General features: G+C 36.8%; 1 protein-coding gene across 6 annotated transcripts in view; it reads right to left on the bottom strand.

The window, feature by feature from the left end:
- Nucleotides 1–20,415, bottom strand: part of LOC127455805 (SH2 domain-containing adapter protein F-like) — a 212,181-nt gene that overhangs the window by 44,684 nt on the left and 147,082 nt on the right. For 4 of the 6 annotated variants that reach the window (XM_051723944.1, XM_051723943.1, XM_051723945.1 and 1 more), the window contains exon 3: nucleotides 19,613–19,822. In XM_051723944.1, coding sequence (XP_051579904.1) covers nucleotides 19,613–19,822 — 210 coding nt within the window. Of the gene's footprint in view, nucleotides 1–13,933; nucleotides 14,021–19,612; nucleotides 19,823–20,415 lie in introns of all 6 variants that reach the window. The other 2 variants (XM_051723942.1, XM_051723946.1) reach the window with 1 other exon arrangement.

Consider the following 20,415-nt stretch of genomic DNA (forward strand, 5'->3'; position numbering starts at 1 on the left):
TTTTTGCAAACTGAGGTTTACTTGCCACTTTCTACGTTTTGCTGAAGTTTCCTGGTGAACTTAACACTAGAAGTGCTACAACAACTGTGCATTTTATTCACTTTCACACAAATCACAGGTACTATGGCTGAATGCTCGAAAACAAAAGTGAAAGTGAAGCTAAAGTGCCATAGAAGCAACACAATATGACATGGTTGCTTCAGTAAATGTGCTTTTCATTGCTTTTAAAACACTATCAGTTAGATTTAGGCATAGGTTAAGGGTAAGAATGTCTGTTTTGTTCACCTCTCATTTATCTTTATGAACACTATTAGTTAGGTTTAGGTATTGGTTTGCGGTAAGGATGTCTGTTTTGTTCACCTCTCATTTATCTTTTAAGACACTATTGGTTAGGTTTAGGTTAAAGTTTTAGGTTAGTGTGGTACATTTTACTCATTAAAACATACATTTTATATTCACCTTAAAAACCATGTCTAATTACAACATGATTTCATTTTATTTTGGACATTTCACTGGGAAACTTCAGCCAAACATGTAATGAATTATGTAATTTTGGTTTATAAAAATGTTGCCATTGTCACGTAAATTTCATGAGATCAGGCTGTAGACATGTCTCTCTTCCTCTCTCAAGTAATACAGCTCTCCTGGATTGAACAGCATGTTGCTGAGGCGAACCCATCTAGAGAACATTTTTCATAGTAAATCTGTTCTTGAAAACAGCCCACTAATTTACAAGCTGCACCATTTCATAAGAGAACTGAGAGCAGATGAGCCCACAAACAAACCAAGAATTCATCAAATGGGACAAACAATCACCCAATAGAAAATTGTAGGAATACAGTATCATGTGAGTGCAGTATAAAAAAAACAAAAACAAACAAATAATCATGCCAAGCCAATTTTGGACTCTTTGGCTTACATTTTTGGGTTGGGTCATCAAGTAGTGGGTAACAGTGGGTAATTAGTGGGCAAAAGAGCCAAAGCTGCAGCCATACCCTTCATCACAATTCCCTAATCTACTAAGAGATCCCTTAGCCAGTTGGAATAATGTTTATGTTCACAAACCAAAAATTGTTAAGTAAAGCCCAAGGAAAGAAACTCAGTAATACCAAATACAAATTTTAAAACACACACGCACGCACGCACACACACACACACACAGTACAAGAACATAAATTACAACAAAAAGAGCAATGAGAAACACAATCTATTCCTCAACAGGGAATAGACCGTGGCAGAATACCTGAGCACACTGAGCAAAAGTTCTGACAAACTATGGGTTTATGACAGCACATTAGGAAATGAAATGAAGTAGAAGCAAAATGAAGTAGAAACATATTCACACTGCTTGACCTTATTGCATACTCTTTCAAAAAGGTACTGTGGCAGTACCATGGTACAGTGATGGCATCCGATGATAACCCTGGTGTCGAATGATTACCATATCATGCACCATGGTATTTGAATGGTACTTCAAAGTATTTCAAAAATGTAGATATTGTACTACCATGGTACATGTCCAATAATATGGTAGTACCATGGTACTTTTTTACTATAACAACACGTTCTTTCCTATATTTCAAAACACCACAAATAATGTCTAATCTAATACTGTATTATGAAACATCCATACCTGCAACCAGTGGGTTGCAATCACCCAGCTTGAAATTACCAGTACATGCAATATGATTATAATACATAACATTTTTCAATACATAACCTGGATACCCCTGTGTGTGCAATGTTTATTACTGAAATTATTTGGTAACTGTGGTTTATTGGTGCAAGCTATATTGAGTCTTGACTATTTACAATAATCAGCAAACAAATTAATGTTTGTTGCACTAAAAAAAAAAAAAAACGCACGATGGAGTGAGAGCAGGTGCACTGAGAGTTCAGTGTACAAGAAATGAGATATCACTTGTCACCTAAGCCCCAAGCTGTGTCTCTTTATTAATGAAACATGGAACAAATCCCTTTATTTTGCTTTCCTTGCATCTTTTCCCTGTCAAAATTATGACAGAAACAGAGCTCGGCACGACACACAATCCAAAACAAACACAAGACACAAACAAAAGTTCTCCCAGAGGCTGATTTGATACAAACACGGGTCTCCTTCACACTCCGAGCAGTGCTAGTGAATTTCAAAGCAGGCTAAAGCACACTTGTGATTCATTTGGCATTGCCTGCTTTCTGTATTTGAGAAGCGAACTACCTAAACTGCCACAGCATCCCAAATAAAGCTGCCAGTTTGTTGGCTGCCCTGTCAGGTCACAGTGCATTTTATGAGCTGATAAACCAACTCCTCCAATGTGCTCAAACACCCGGTTATGAACTCATCCTTGATTCCAGATGGGAATTGCTTAAGCAGAACTGTGGTCTATGTCAACAGTTCTCAAATAGTTCTCTCAAATAGCTTCTGGACCTAGATTTTACATTGGATATCAAGTGGAGAAAACTAAAATTGTTTATTATACAATTTTGCCAATAATTCACTGCATAAAACATGCTCAAACCACGTTAATCCTTGTTGCAAATTAACTCATCTTAAATGTAGTCTGGGTTGTATTTACTTTTACCTTGTATAGTTTTGATCACGGTTTTCGAGGATGCCTCCATGTTGGCATCTGACTAATTTTGCTAGCTTCTAACTAGACACTTTGGATTTAGCCCAAAACTAGTGTTGTTTAACTGGAGCATAGCATTTGACTATGGGAACTTGGGATGCACAATATATCGGCAGCTGATATATTATTTGCAGACAACTGGGAAAAACATATATATTATTATTGCACTGATATTGGAATTACCGCAGATTTTTGTGCAATAATTTGTTACAGTTTATTTGCTTTGTGGCTTCTTTCCTTCAGCCAGAGACCTATTCCCATTATGATAATTGCGATCACATTTCATAATTTATACAGTGGAAATGTTAAAGATGAGCGCTGTAATAAGCGTCTGTGAATGAGACATGCATATGCACAATGCGCGTACACATACAAACCACCGCTGCACTCGCAGTCTGGCTGCCGGCATAAATATTACACCATGTGTACAGGGATAAGGGTTTATATTTTGTGTTATGCTGTTTAATGTTCATTTCATGCTGTTAATACATGGGCTCACTTTGGTTTAATGCATTGCATCTGTAAGAAGTGTGTTATTCTCTCTCTGTTAGCGACTGGGATACTACTGAGGGAGAGATTCATCAGGATTACCGTAAATAATCATGTAAATGGGCATCGTCCAATTTATGCAAGTATATTTTTATTTAATTTATGTAAATGTGTAATTTATTTCTCATTCAAATCAGCATCCATCTGTAATATAGGCACATTTCTGAAAAAAAAAAAAAAAAAAAAAACCCTCATCGGTATCGGCCCAGAATTTCCATATTGGTGCATCCCTAATGGTAACACTTTTCTCCTCTCTTTTAAAGTTCATTTTTGAAGGCTTTTTTATTTTGCTGTCCTAACTATGCATGATTATATGGTAAGTTGCATTTTATTATTTCATTTAGCATCGTTTGTCCCTGATGTCTGTGACTTATTTTCGGGTCACTACCCACCAGTTGTGAACCACTGATCTATGTTAAAGAATGGGGCTCCTTTGCCTAGAAGTTTTCTGAGAGGGCAATTGGAATATTTAGTAAGAACAGCTGCATAATCGAGAGCAAGACTGCCAGCAATCACTCTTCTGAGAACGACCACCACGACAGCCATTGTTCAACAGAGGCGAGATATGATGGCAGTTGACAGAGCTGCTATTATCTGCTCGCTTTTTGCTGAATGGACCCGATCTAGCAGATGAGAGTGGGGTCAGCCTCTTTGACAGCTAATATAATAACTTCCTCCACGGTAGGGTGAAATAGAGGCCTGCCGGCAGCCTGATTAAAGTACTAATTCTCATTCGGTGCTGCAGATTAGGGTGTAATTGTTTTGGGAGAGGGGAGCTTTGCCTCTTGTACCTGTAGGAAGGCAGAGAAGTAAATTCACACAGGTCACACATATAAGCTGAAAAACAGATAAGATGCATTGTGTATATCAGCTCCCCCACATTGATGGTGAACTTACATAAGAGGCAGTCACTCAAACTGGTTTTCCGTTGCACCAACAAGCTGTTTATATTTTCCATCGACAGAGGAGTTCTTTTGAGCAGCACTTGGCCTTGTGGTAACGCAGCATATTGCGGGAATTAGTGTGTTTACAGCCTAGGCAGAATCCCTGATGCCAAATGACTCTGTTGGTAAACATGAGCTCAGCTCTGGAGTAGGAGGTGATGTTAGGTCTAAGGGTATCTGAGCAGTGTTCCCAGGATTTTTAACCAATATGTGAACACTCCAAAGGTCTCAGACCCCTTTAAAGTGAACAAAACTGAGACCATCTCAGGAGGTGGTCTCAGAATGGTTCGCTTGCAGCCTGTGGTTCTGTTAGCTAAAAATGTGTAATGTGAACACAAAACATTCCAGGCTAACTTGATTTTCCCAGTCGCATAACGCCAAACCTGTTTGGCCCTGACAGCTAACCGTACACCAGTACTGATAACTTGCAGAGGAGGGGTGCGACGAGCCACTTATTGTAAGTATGCATATGAGTAAGTAGCATATGAAAACTATGTAAACTCCACACAAAACACATTCAAAAATCTTTTTCAGTGTTCTGTACAAATGAAGACTCGAGGGTTTAACCGGAATGGCACGCGACAGTTAAGAGATTACGATAGGAATATATTACTTTTGTTCACTATGAATGGATGTTGCCTGAGGCTGTCATTAGATACAGTCAATGATCAATCATATTTTTTTGTTGGTAATACTGATCCACGATTGAAGTTATTGAATTTGAAATGTAAAAGATTTATTATTATATGTTAAAATTAACTTTAATCAAGATTAATAATGGCTGCTATGTATTAATGTATTGTTCATTGTAAGTTAATGTTAACTAATGCAATCAACTAATGTTAACAAATAAATCCTTATTATAAAGTGCCGCCGCTGGTTTTATTAACATGGAGTGAGTTGCCTCCCTAGGTTCTGACATTTTGAGATCAAATACCAGCTTAATAGTACTTGGTAAACCCTTCTGTTAATTTAAAATGAATTATGGCTGACTGTTATTCTTGTGCAAAAGCATCTATAACTGAAAAGTTTTATGTGATGCTGCATGCACACCGATAACTGTCAGTAGTCCAATACCACTGCAGTATCAGTCAGCTAACTGAATGTTCTTAACTAACATTAACTTAATTATGCATAATAAAGCTGGTCTCTTTTTATCTGAAGAAGCCTCCACTTTAGCTTTAACAAACTCATCATATTCCTTGCTGTGTCGAGCTTTAAGGTAATTAAATTAGTTGTGTTAAGTTATAATGGCAGTTCCACCTTGTGAATTTCTAGCAGTGCAAAGCTTACAAATTGCAACTCTGTTGTCACTGTCACCTAATTTAAAGTATTTCCACACAAGACATTTTCTTTCACACACAGCACGAGTTGTAGGCCAATTGACCAACACATTTTTCTGCCCCCTTTTGACAAGAAATAGTCGGCCCTGATCATCAGCTGTTTCTAAACATCTGGCCAATGTTGGATAGTGCAAATAATTGCTTTTAATACTGACGTTTGGCCGATACATTTGTGCATCTCTAGACGCAAGAGTTAAAACACCTTCAAATGCAAGAAGTAGGAACAGCGGGATCATGCAAACTCTGGAGCATCATTTGGCTTTGGAGATTAACTCTCAAAAATAAATGCTTTTATGATTGCTAAGACACAATAACACCCATTACAACACCACTGGCACACTGCTCCTTTGTTAGACATGCTTATGCACTCTCTCATAGCTAATTTTACCAAATTACTATCCAAGACTTGCAGCCCGCAGTCAACATATAATAGCCAATTCAATAAAACTGGGAGAAGTGCTTCAATACTGCAAGCACAAGCCTCTCTCTCTCTCTATATATATATGCACAATGACAGAGATACACACATAAACACACACTCTCAGTCACAGTTTGAACTTTGGCTGAGTTCTCCAATCTGGCACAGCTCTGAGTTGACGAGTTAGCGCTACCCAGTGAGTCTATTCCTTGTCCTTTCCTTGAACCAGCCTGAACCAAATTTAGGGGAACATTCTGCACAAAAAACCTGCCTCAATTTCCCAGAGTTCCCTTGGGCTTAAGTCACTCAGTCAGGCAGGATTTTATCTCATGTTCCAGAATCCAGATTTGAAAGCAATCTTTCAGCTGAGCGGTTGGCTATTCCAGAACTGTGCTTATGTAAACGGCAAAAGTAATAGATTCCATTTCACACTTCCGTTTATTCTTGATGATGACCTAATTAAGAGCTCAAGTAAAAAAATAAATAAAATACAAATAAAAATAAAACAAATACACATTTTAGACATAATCAAGCTTTAGGCATGAAGCTGTGCATTCTGAAGAAGTGTGAACCATCCAAAAAGATTGTACGATAGGACACAAATATTACACTCTCTTAACGCTTACACGCTTGATATACTGAAGCATGAGCTGTTTTGCCGGGATGACATGAGAGACAAAGTTAGAGATAATAGTATTTGACAACACTGATCATTTTGCTGCATCTGTAAAGATGCATTGCTGGTCTCAAATCTCTCTCTTAGCAATTCTAAGCAGTCTCGAAAATAGCATCAACCATTTGCATAGATGTTGCACTGACTCAATAACATCCTCAATTGTCTACTCATCTTCAGGAAGATGTCTGCCAAGGTTTCCTAATGAAGCAGTCAGTCACACTGAATTCACAAGCTATATGTGACTCAGCAAAGCAATCGTTCTGTTAAGGAGCCTCTTGATCAGGTTCTGGTTACCGCTGTCTGCAAATTGCATGCGTATTCAAAACATGAGGGTGTGAGGCAATTATACATTGAGCAGTGGAAATGTAAAGTGTGTTTCCTACGCCTTAGGCACAATTAGAAAAGCTAAGCACCTTTTCGAACAGCTCACATCAGTTTCTGTGACATTTTACAGCTGCCATCTGTGATAAGTCAGAAAATTTTGTGCTAGCTGTTTGAGAGAAATTGTTTGACCGCAGAGAGAAAACTCCGAACAGATTTCTCCACACTGCTGGATACAATCTGATGGAAGAGATATAAAGGGATTGAGCCAGGTGAGGAATGTGTGGATTTATGTGTGTGAGGGGTAGAATTTGCACGACTACTCATTTTTACAGCCTGGTCTCCTGAAATTTATGTGACAGCTGCAACATTTTTGCAAACCAAAATGACATGCTTCATTACATGTTAGCTTGCAGTTTACCAGTGAAATGTCCAGTGGGTGGTGCCAAAATCGAGTGAAACAATGTTGTAATCGGACAAGATTTTAAGACGAATATTAGATTGATGTTTTAATGAGTAAAACTTTGCTCCCTAACCTAAAACTTTAACCTAAACTTAACCAATAGTGTCTTAAAGGATACATGAGAGGTGAACAAAACATACATCCTTACCCTTGGCCTATGCCTAAACCTAACTGATAGTGTTTTAAAAGCAAATTCGACATGAAAAGCACATTTACTGAAGCAACCACATGTCGCTTCAATAGAACTTTCGCTTCACTTTCACATTGAGTGTCCTTGGATGGGTTTGAAACTCTGTTTCCAAGTCCAAAATTTAACACACTATGAGGTGAGCTACAGCATAAGACAATCACACTGGAGTAAGTGTGTAAATGTTGGTGGGTCTGTAATACAAACATTAAAATGTATTGTTTTTCAAATGATGCATTAGAGTGAAACACTTTTGATATAATAACAAAGTAGGGTGTGATTAATAGAGCAAAAAATACGTTTATAAAGTCCTAAACAGCTATACAGTTGTACCCGTGATGTTTGAAAGTGAATAAAATGCACAGTTGCCTCTAGTATTAATTTTACCAGGAAACTGCAACAAAATGTAGAATAGAATGTAGAGCAGCACGTAAAACAAATTTCTGCAAATATTTTGTTATAGTAAAGTTCATTCTAAGAGACTAGGTTGCATTTTTATTAGTCAGCACATTCTCCAGAAAAGTAGTCGACTAGTCGGCAAGTGAATGTTTACATTATGCAAATTACTAAACATAAACTGTGCAACACCAGTGAAACTGAACTCATGTAGTCCACAACTAGTCGATTCAAATTCAACACATTGACTAGTGGCAGAACTAATTGACTAGTCAGTGCAAGCACTAGTTTGTGGATATGAATCGTTCTGAGGGCTCTACAGAAGTTGGTGTGGGAATAGCCTATGTGTTTGTATACAGTGTGTGTGCTCTTTGACTTTAATGGGTGTGGGGTGGCACAGGGGTCATAAATGTGCATGTGTGTGTATGAAGATAAGCCCTCTGGAATCTTTGCCTCTGAAGTGGCAGCTTTAAGCCCTGTGACAGCACCATTTGATCTGCTGTGTGTGTGTATGTGTGTGTGAGAATTCCATGACAGAAGCCTGTTATCACACCACAGCAGTGGTATAAGAATGACTCTCTTCTGACGGAGAGAGGGAAGCATCAGACACCAAGAACTCACTGAGAGAAAATGTTCAGTGACTAAATAACCCCATGAACCTCCAAACACTGACCTTCCCACTAATCACACATCAATGATGTGCTCTAGATGCAGAATTTTCAGAATGTTTCAAAACCAGACATGAATACAAATTCATGTCTGTCATTTTATGAATGATTGGTAGATAACTGATTATGACTATATATTTAGCCTATACACTCAATGAGCACTTAATTAGGAACACCTGTATACCTACTTATTCATGTGACTATCTAATGAGCCAATCGTATGGCAACAGTGCAATACCTAAAATCATGTATATACAGGTCAGGAACTTCAGTTAATGTTCACACCAACCATCAGAATGGGGAAAAATGTGATCTCAGTGATTTTGACCATGGCATGATTGTTGGTGCTAGATGGGCTTGTCTGAGTATTTCTGTAACTGCTGATCTCCTGGGATTTCAGATGATAAAACAATAGATCTACAAAGACATCTGTGTGAACTTGCGGGGAACAGCCTTCATAAATTCACTAAAAATCACCTTTATCATTTATCAAGCTCTAGTTTCATTTGTTTGCAGATGCCACTTCATTTACTATTTTGTTATCTAATGCGATAACATTATTTTTTACACTGGCGGCCAAAAGTTTTTAAATTTGTATTTTAATTCACCAAAGTGGCATTCAACTGATCACAAAGTATAGTCAGGACATTACTGATGTAAAAAACAGCACCATCACTATTTGAAAAAAGTCATTTTTTTTTTTCCTCCCAATTTTGAATGCCCAATTCCCACTACTTAGTAGGTCCTTGTGGTGGAGCGGTTACTCACCTCAATCCAGGAGGCGGAAGACAAGTCTCAGTTGCCTCCGCTTCTGAGACAGTCAATCCACACATCTTATCACGTGGCTCGTTCGAACTCGCGACTCTAGGGTTGGTAGTCGGCGTCAATACTCGCTGAGCTACCCAGGCCCTGAAAAAAGTCATTTTTGATCAAATCTAGACAGGCTCCATTTCCAGCAGCCATCACTCCAACACCTTATCCTTGAGTAATCATGCTAAATTGCTAATTTGTTTCAACACAGTTGAATACTGTGCAATAGACTGGCATGTCTTAAGGTCAATATTAAAATGGCAAAAAAGAAACAGCTTTCTCTAGAAACTCATCATTCAATCATTGTTTTGAGGAATGAAGGCTATACAATGCTTGAAATTGCCCAAAGACTGAAGACTTCATACAAAGGTGTACACTACAGTCTTCAAAGACAAGGACAACTGGCTCTTACAAGGACAGAAAGAGATGTGGAAGGCCAGATGTACAACTAAACAAGAGGATAAGTACATCAGAGTCTCTAGTTTGAGAAACAGACACCTCTCATGTCCTCAGCTGACAGCTTCATTGAATTCTACCTGCTCAACACCAGTTTCATGTACAACAGTAAAGAGAAGACTCAGGGGTGCAGGCCTTATGAGAAGAATTGCAAAGAAAAAGCCACTTTTGAAACAGGAAAAAAAAAAAAAAGGTTAGAATGGGCAATGAAACACAGACATTGGACAACAGATAACTGAAAAAGTGTGTTATGGATCTTAACCCCATTGAGCTTCTGTGGGATCAGCTAGACTGTAAGGTGCGTGAGAAGTGCCCAACAAAACAGCCACATCAATGGCAAGTGCTACAGGAAGAGTGGGGTGAAATGTCACCTGAGTATCTGGACAAACTGACAGCTAGAATACCAAGGAACTGCAAAGCTGTCATTGCTGCATGTGGAGGATTTTTTGATGAGAACTATTTGAAGTAGTTTAAGATGTTCTGAAAAAAAATGTTACAATTGTAATAGTAATGTTTCACGTTATTAATGTCCTGACTATACATTGTGATCAGTTGAATGCCACTTTGGTAATTTCTTTCCATAAGAGCAAAATATGTACATTATTCCAAACTTCTGGCCACCAGTGTAAGTGTGACTTCAATGTTTAATTATTTTTGAGGGCTACTCTATATTGATCAGCATTTTACTTTTGCATTTTGTTGGATTTTCCCAGCAAAGAGTCAAACTATGTAAAGTGACACTCTGAAAGGGAAAGGAGCTTTATTGACAATTCTGTATGTGTGCATTTTGGTTTCACCCTGTGGGTTTATCTTTATAGACAAGCATGTACTACACACTCATTCTTTAATGTGCCCTTGCATTTACACTTAGCTCATCAATCACCTTATGCCTATATCTGGTGTGTTGATGTGTGTGTGTGTGTGTTTGTGTGTGAAGAGAGGTGAGATAACCAGATGACTAATTAGGTGGCATGCAAGTGCATAACCCTGCAGTGACCTACACTAACACAAATCTGCATCCAACTGAAAACAGCTCATTGATAAATCCATGAGTGAATATACTCCCCCCCCCCCCCCCCCCACACACACACACACAGCGAAAGTGGATTAACCCAGCGGTAAATAAATAGCACAAGTTATAAGCATTGCAGCTAATCAAATCTACTGCAGCACATGACATTGGTGTTGATGTTGTACATTTCATTAGACCAAACGAAGATTCATGAAATAAAAACTTATATGAACCACAGTGCTCAGTAATAACTAAAACACTTATTTATGCTAAGTGCAATATTTTCTCCACTTGGTCTGCGTCTCTTGCAGTCACCTCAGCTTCGCAACCAAGTGCATTTATCCTAATCAAGTATTTGCATTTTACAAGCTGACAGACAAACTCAGTATGTAAATAAGACAAATCCTAGCATGCAAAAAATGGCAGGACATGGAGGACTAGAAATACAAGCTGTGAATATTACATTATTCATGCAATAATGAAAACTAGCAAAATGCAAATATAATGTAAACGTCTTCAACAGACAGTGACCCAGATTCATCCAAAACCTGTGGAGGGTAAAGTCCTCTCCCTTAAGCGCTGTATGCCCAACTGATGATAACACAAAGCCTTCATTTACAGAAAGACACTAATGAGTGTAAAGCCCACAGCAATTTTCTGATGTCATGGCCTTAGAATGACCTTTCTACCTGTGGAAATCAGGGCTTGAGTCTTGATTATAGCAGCAGGCCATTGAGCCAAGCTCTCAAAGGTTTTCTACAATGTTTTAAGTTCCTTGAAGAATTGTTTTTGAAAAAAATTTAAGAGTATTAACAGGTCCAAGGGAAGGTTATGTTACTTCTGCAAGGATCTGGTGGCAAGCCAGATGCCTTCTGACTGATTTCCGATTGCTCTTCTTCCTAACAGGAACAAAGCATCAAAGCAGGCTTTATCAATATAGAAAACTAGCACATCGGTGAGGGGAATAAGCCATCAAAAAAGTAGGACAAAGACTTGTAAGAAATAATTCAGTCTTTCAAAGATGTGTCTGTCTGATTGACAACAAAGCACTTTGATATCTCCTCAAAAAGAGAAAATATCTGCTGTGAGCCTCATAGTGAAATGAATTAAAGTATGTGATTATAACAGTTCAAATACAGGCTGCAAACTCACACACATCTAATATTAATGCATAGAACACTTAAAGGAATATTCGGGTTCAGTACAAATTATGCTTGACAGATTGACAGAACTTGTGACAAGGTTGATTACCAAACAAATACATTTCGAATTGTTTTAGAAAATGCAAAACTCTGGGTTACAGTGAGACACATTGGAAGTGAATGGGGCCAGTCAGTAAATTATAAAATATGTTTAAAAAGTATAGCTAAAAGATGTAAACAATACGCATGTCAGCATGATTTTAGTGTGATAAAACTGCTTAATAACCTTATCTGTGTTAGTTATATCCAATTTTCGCCATAAACTCTAAAATGACCATAAAAACTTTACAGTTCAAATAATACACAAATTTTAATAGAATAATGAAAGTAATTCAATAAAATTATAAACTTCACATTTCTGCATTTAAACCCTCCAAAAACTGGCCGAATTCACTTCTACTTTAAGGAAAAGGAGGAAAGAGTCAAAATAATTTTTTGTGGTAATCGACATTATGCCACAAATGCTGTCGATTAAGCTTAACTTGTATTCAACCCAGAATATTCTTTTAAAGGAATATTCCATGATTAAAATACAATTTGAGCTCTATCAACTAGTGATAGATTGATTTATATATTCGCCATTTTGTGATTAGTCCACTTGGCCGATAAAAGAAGTTGTTCCCCTTTGAGTCATTTACAAAATCTACCAACAGTCTTGTTAATGGATACTAAATTTCTGTTTTAAATTTTTTACGTTATGATGTTTTAGTTAATACTGTAGTATGTAAAATACACACAATTAGCACTTTATTAGGAACACCTTTACACATAATTATGCATACAATTATCTAATAAGCCAATCATGTGGCAGTAGTGCAATGCATTCAATCAGTTCAGGAGATTCAGTTAATGTTCACTTCAACCATCATAATGGGGAAACATTTGATCTCAGTGATTTCGACCGTTTTTCATACACAACAGTCTCTAGAGTTTACTCAGAATGGTGCCAAAAACAAAAAACACTGAGCGGCAGTTCTGCAGACAGAAACGCCTTGTTGATGAGAGAGGTCAATGGAGAATGGCCAGACTGGTTCGAGCTGACAGAAAGGCTAGGGAACTCGGATAACCACTCTGTACAATTGTAGTGAGCAGAATAGGATCTCAGAATGCACAACACATCGAACCTTGAGGCGGATGGGCTACAACAGTAGAAGACCACGTCAGGTACTTTATTAGGACCATAGTGTTACTAATAAAGTGCTCAGTGAGTGTAATTGTTCCTTTCATTTCAGTCCTTTTCATTTCAGAAATGTTGTGCTCTAAATCGCTGTCATTAAACTGACCATCAGCTACTGTGCTCTTTAGATATCAGCATTGAAAAACAATATTGATCGGCCACTACCATCAACAAAATTTGAGATCCCTTGCCAAATTTGTCCTTTTGAGGTGGAATTAGGTAGATAAACTTCCTATCAGTGGAATTTGCATTGGTTGCTAATTACTGACAGCATGTCACAGATGGGGTCGATAGAGCTTAAGTTGTATTTAACCTGGAATATTGCTGTAAAGCTGAAGTATGCAATTTAATTAATTTATTAGTTTATTTATTTTTATGTTCAAATTCTAAAATACTACTTCTCATATCCTAGTTTAATATGCAAGATAAGTCATTGGTAAGTTGATTCCCCAAAAATGAAAACACAGTGGCGCTTTCAAAACATTGCATCGTTTGTTTGAGCATCCTGGCCAGACAGTAACATTGGCTCAACAAATGGTGCGAGTCTGGTGCATGGTGCATCATTTTCCCCAACCAATGAGAGATGCACTGTAAGCTGTAAAAAAGTAAAACACTTCAATGAAGATAATACATTTATACATTCAAGCATAGATAGGAAGAGAACCAGCCCTTCTGCCACAGTACCTTTAGGGGATCTAGAGATGTTGGCATCTATTCTGGTTGCTCCTCTGGTTGAGTCCTCATTACTAATGCAGTCATAACAAAGTAGTGCTGTCCCAGGGACAAACAAGAAACAAAATAGGGAAAGGAAAGAAGGAAACACCTTTCAAGAATTTAAAACCAAGAAGAAAACTTAACTTAAAATGGTCATGTACTGAAGAAAAATCAATGCAAGGATTTATTCCGTACATTTATTTTATTTTAATTCTATTTATGGTAAAAACAACTCTTTTTGAACAGCCATGTTTAGTTATGCCTGAGTTAGCCATGAGTTCTTGTGCCACACCAAGTTAACTTTCAGCAAAGGATGACACACTCACACAAACACACACAAATATACTAATGACACCTGCGGCACCTACTCTCACCCTGCAAAGTGACAGACATAGACAATTCCCTCTGTTGACACCTCCAGATAGATTTGCATGTAGGAAAGAGAAAGCATTCAGTACACACACACACACACACACACATATATTTACAAAAAGGATGTCCGTTTGCAGCCAAAAGTAGGCCACCAGGAGAGTTAGGAAATGGGAACGAGCTGTTCCCAATGTCATAACTGAGGAACAAAGTATTTAGCATTCAGAGAGAGACATGTTGAGCAAAAAAAAAGCATTCATCTTGAATAGGTGGATACTGTAACTGCTGAGGTCATCTAGAGTGTGCATTTTAAAATGTACTTATTTACACATTCAAAACGTTTACTGCAAGGGAAATGCTTCAGCCATAATTCCCTAAAGTGTGACCCCATCACCAGTGTTAGGAGAGCTACTACTGAAACTTTTTGCCAATCTACAAGCTACTCATAACTAAAGTAATTAAACTACAATCAAGCTACCCTTTAAAAAAAGTCATTAGTTAAAAGTAACTACTACATTGAAGCAATTTCTGGGGGGTGGGGGGGATATAGCAGCTTAATTTACCTGGCCCAAAACAATAAGAATCTAATTTATGTTACAGCTTTAAGCGTTGTACAGAATTTACACTAATAAAACTATAAATCTTTTAATTAATTTAACCCCAAAATGACTCGTTTACACTCTATGGGTGACAGGGCTTTTTCTTCTTATGATCCACAATTGTGGAACTCGCTACAAGTTGATATTAGAGACGCACAAACACTTAGCATACACTCAAAAAATTAATTGTTGCTCTTTGTTGAATTTAGTTACTTAAAATGAGCCAATGCAACACAATTCTTTATTTAGTTATTTTATTTTTATCACAACTTAATTTTTATTGTGTGCAATCAATTTTATTTGTAAAATGGAAATTCACTCAAACCATTTGTGTTAGGACAACTTCAATAATTGTCATTGGCCATTATCAGATGGACATGTGATGTCAAGTTCCCAACATGAACTGCAGCATGAGTAAAAACTGCAAATTAATGCCTTAATATTTGCTATTTATTGCAGTATTTGCACTGGCGGTGTTGTGTTTGTTGCAACTTTGGGTTTTGTGTCATGTGAGTGCTTCTCTTCCCCAAAAAAAAAAAGTTTTTTTTGTTTTTTTTTGTGTGTCACTATCACCGTTTGTGTGTTGGATGTTAAGGAACCTGCATGGCTGGTTGGAAAGCTTGATTCAAAACTCATCGGCATGATGTCGTACTCCATTCCTGAGAATACAAGCTCACAGCTTATTGCATTTACAACATCAAATGTTTGACAAAAACATTTTTGGCCATAATTTAACGTAATTAAAATGAGAATGAGGACTTTGACAAATTGTTATCTAGTAGATGTGGCTAAATGAATTCAGGATGGTATAACAAGAATTTATCAATTTAATTCAAATAAACTAGTTTTTGATAAATAAATAAATAAATCAATCAATAAAAACATTTAATTGCGTGGAACAGTTTTCCTTAATTTTATTAAGTTCACTGAACGTATTTAAATCTTATCTTAAAACATATTGTTTCAGGAAAGCTTTTACTGATTAATCTATTTTGGTATTCTGTTTTATTTTGTATTATCTATTTTGATATGAATGTTTATATTGTGTTTTATTGAGCTAAAAAAAATGCTGTGCAGAGACTCAAATGAATAGATTTTTTAAGCAGTTAATTTACATGAATCATCCAAACAAACTGATTCACCAAAATGAATCAGACTTCCCAATGTTACCGACAAGAGAAAGGACATTTTAGGAGAGCGTGTTTTGGGACATTTTTTGAGAGTGTGTGATTATTCAGTTTGTCTGGTTGTAGAATACCATGTGTACAATACAATACAATGTGACATAAAAACTTGCAATGTAGCCTTTTGTCAAGTTACACCCACTACACATTAGAAAAAGTACCTTGTTACTGGAAAGCTACAGAGTTTTGAAAACAGCTTAGCTACTGGCAAGTTAGTAGCGCCGCTACTATTAGTTAGTTACTCCACACCACTGCCCACCACCACTGGCAACCCACTGCTACAGTACCAGGCACATGACTTGTTATATTTGTGAATTTGTGAAACTTATAACAGAAGTTGTACATCTAAATTAAAATGACTGTTCATTATTTCTTAATCACTCAGTGTACTGTAAACCGCTAAAAAAAGCATGTAGGCAAATATCACACATATTAGGGCTGTCAATCTAACCTGTTAATTTAGTGCAATTATTTATAGGGATGCACCGATACCACTTTTTCTCTTCCGATCTGATTCTGATATCAGAAATCTCAGTATCGGCTGATACCGATCCCAAGCCGATACCAGTATTGTTCTTTGCATAATCAGTTTAGAATATCTTTACATTACGGTGTGGACCTAATTGGAAGTACTCTTTAATATGTAAAGAAACACAAACCTCTAACTACACATTATTTCAATATAAATGTATAGCTTATTAACAAACACTTTATTATTAACTAGAATACTGGATACAGTAGCAGCAAAATTAACAGTAATTCCAGTCTTCAAGTAGAAAAGAAAATGTTTCAGCTTGCATCTGGACTTTAAAGGATTCAAATCTCATTTTTGTTCAATTTAGATGCAAGACATCAGTCCACTTTTCATTCACACAGTTATTTTTTGAAACCATTCAACTTCAATATTGTTATAATTGTAAACAAATACTAATGATGACAATAATAATAATAATAATAATAATAATAATAATAAATTGTTATTAATATTATTATTATTGACTTTTAATTTTAATTTGAAATACAACAGTAATATATTTAAATCGTGAACTTTTTACACCCTCACGCTTTTATTTTGACATTCTGAACTCTCCAGGAAGTCCTGTATGTGTCTGTTAGTAGGCAAGTTCACAGTAGTTTAATTCGCTTCTTATTCAAATTCTGGTAAAATGCTCCTCCGGTGCCGTTCTAAATGCATATTATAAGTGAACCGAACTATTGAGCATCTACATCTGAGATGCTGTTCTTGAGTAGCGCTCAAATATTGCGCACCGCTTTGAAGGCTAAAAATAGCCACAAGTGCATCACCATCCTGTACATGAGTTTGTGTCAACAGAGCAGCACCATTCACTAACGCGCTGGCGCTGCACATACTATATATTTACTTATTAAACACAGCCTTTTGTGATTCACAGAGCTATCGCACATCTTCAAGTGGCTTTGAATAAAATGCACGAGTCATATGAACTGCTTAAATGGTGTTTTTATGGTTCTTTTATGTCATTTTTGGAGCTTGACCGTAACGAACATGACTAACACACAGTATCGGATTTGGATCGGGCTCGTCGGACCGATACACGATCCGTCTAAAAGCTTCTGTATCGGAGCCGATACCGATCCAGGTATCGGATCGGTGCATCCCTAAATATTTATATGAAAAATAACATGTTAAAAACATGAAAGCAATTAATCATGCCCCCAACCTGTACGTAAATTCCGTAAAAAGCAATGTTCCTGCCATCGGAGCAATTATCAAGACACGTTTTTCAAAGTTTCAAACTAAGTTTAACTTAACACAGCATCCTAAAAACACAACACTTATGACTAGAAGTACTGAAAACTAGTGAGATGCTCCAAAAATTCCATCTTGTGCGTGAGTACATAGACCAACAATTAAAAATAGAGCAAAGAGTATAATAAGGGTATGTTCAATGATATTGAAATGAAACAAACAATATTGCCACTTTTTGTATTGTCTAAATGCTTTATTTGTCTGCTGCCAAAATATGATGTGATGCATATGAAATATTTAAATTATAAAATGTATTAGGCCTATATATTACATTTATAATTATTTAATTATTTTACATTACCTTTATTTGGGGGCCTTTTTACTGTAAATATTGGTATGTAGGGCTGCATGATTTGGGCAAAAATTATCCATCATATTGCGACTATTTTGAAAAATATTGCGATTGTGATTTGAACTGCAATATGAAAAAAAAAAAATTGTGATTACTTTTGACCAAACTTTGGTAATGTTTTGCCCATGTTCTTAGACTTAGGCCACCCTTTGAAGGTTCACACTTGAGTCTTCTTAAAAAGAACCAAAGTCTGACCTTTTTCAGCCACAAACAAATTAATAAATAAAACCGTGAAATGAAGAGGAAAAAAAAAAAAAAAACAGCACTGTCTTCTTCATATTCACATTGTACCTGTACACTGTGTACCTGTTTTTGTTCACTTTGTGATAGGGTCTCAGCCCACTATTCATCCTCATTTTTTGAAACCCAGTCAACTAGAATATTATATTATTGTAATATTATAATATTACATCGATTATTACTATAATTATCATCATCATTATTATTGATCAATTAATCATTCAAATTAATACCACAAAACACACATGGAGGACTCCAAATAATATGTGCATGTATCCTGCTGCTTAAATATAATTTAAATGAATACAATTGAGAAATGCTAATATTGGCATTTTCCTCTTAAAATATTCTTAGTTCTGTGTATTTTAATACATTTAGGCTATGTTTTGTATGAATCTGTAAATTGTTTAATTACTGTTAATGAATTACTGTTAATAATAACTTGTATAGAAGATATATATTTCAGTTTATTAAAACTTCACCTTGTGGATTATAGGATATTTCTTTGGCCTTAGGGTTAGGTTAGTTGAAATTAAGTCAAATCATAACAAATTGCATAAACACAGTACATAACATACCACTTCTCTGGTGATGGTGAGATGAATGTCAGGTGAATGTGCCTTCACGCTTTTACGGTGGTCAGTGACACTGAGCACGAAATGAAGTTGTGGAGTACAGAACCGCACTGAAACACTTGAGTACTTCATTAAAACAATACAGACAGGATAGAACAGCACAGAACAGCACAAAAACTTTGAAGAGAGCAGTGTGAGCAGACTATTTATTTATTTAATTAAATCACAGCCCTTTGCGGTTTAGTAATCACACAAGGTCATATCGCGATTCGGATTCCGATTTTGTTTTAATTAATTGTGCAGCCCTACTGGTATGCGATTCACTGTATTAATTAATCAGCACATCATGTAATTAATAAAAAATTTAATGAAATGATAGCCCTAATTATTTATCTGTATCTTTATTTGGGGGGCTTTTTTCATATGCGATAAACTGTGATTATTTCGATTAATTAATTGACAGGTCATGTAATTAATTTGACTAAAATGTTAATCGATTGACAGCCCTTACACATATATAAAAGACATTATAGGGCCAAACCTGCAAAGGCTTTAGATATTCGATCTTTCTTCCACTCCCAAGGCTGGTCGTACTCCTCTGGTGGCCTCTCATCGTCCTGGGGTAGTCTGCTCTCACGAGAACACCGGCCTCCATCCAGGTGTCCTCCATTCTCCTCTGGCTCATAGGGGGTGTCGTATAGAGGTAGCTGCCGAACTGGACCATCTTTAGGACCACGACCACCTCGGATTTCTATGAAATAAGGGAGAGAAAAGATTGTGTTCACACACTTAGTATTTTGCAATAATTATTTTAGCTACCAGTACAACTATAGTAATCAACAAACACATTTGCATTTTTGCAAAGTTTAGGGTACCAGTTTCTATGCAGGCTTTGCTCGTAATAAGTGCTTAAAAGTTACGGTAAATTTAGTCTAAAAAGGCTAATTGTGTTAAATAGTGAGACCTCCTGTGCTGAGAGGAACCAACAGTCTCATCTGAATACAAAAGATCAGCAAGGGGACAGCCTGGAATCAGCAAGATATGGCCAGTGATCAGCAAGAGATCAGCCAGAGACTAGTCAGAGATCTGCTGGTGATCAGCAAGATATCAGTCAGTTTTCAGCCAGTGAACAACCAAAAATCAGCCAGTGATCATCCAGAGATCAGCAAGGGATTGATAGTGATCAGCTAGTGAATAACCAGAGATCAGCCAGTGATCAACTGGAATAAATCTGGAGATAAACCAGTGAACAGCCAGACATCAGCCAGTGATCAGCAAGAGATTGCCAGTGATTAGCCAGAGATCAGCAAGAGATTGATAGTGATCAACTAGTAACCCACCAAA

Source organism: Myxocyprinus asiaticus, chromosome 18 (assembly GCF_019703515.2).
Source record: "Myxocyprinus asiaticus isolate MX2 ecotype Aquarium Trade chromosome 18, UBuf_Myxa_2, whole genome shotgun sequence".
NCBI lineage: Eukaryota > Metazoa > Chordata > Actinopteri > Cypriniformes > Catostomidae > Myxocyprinus > Myxocyprinus asiaticus.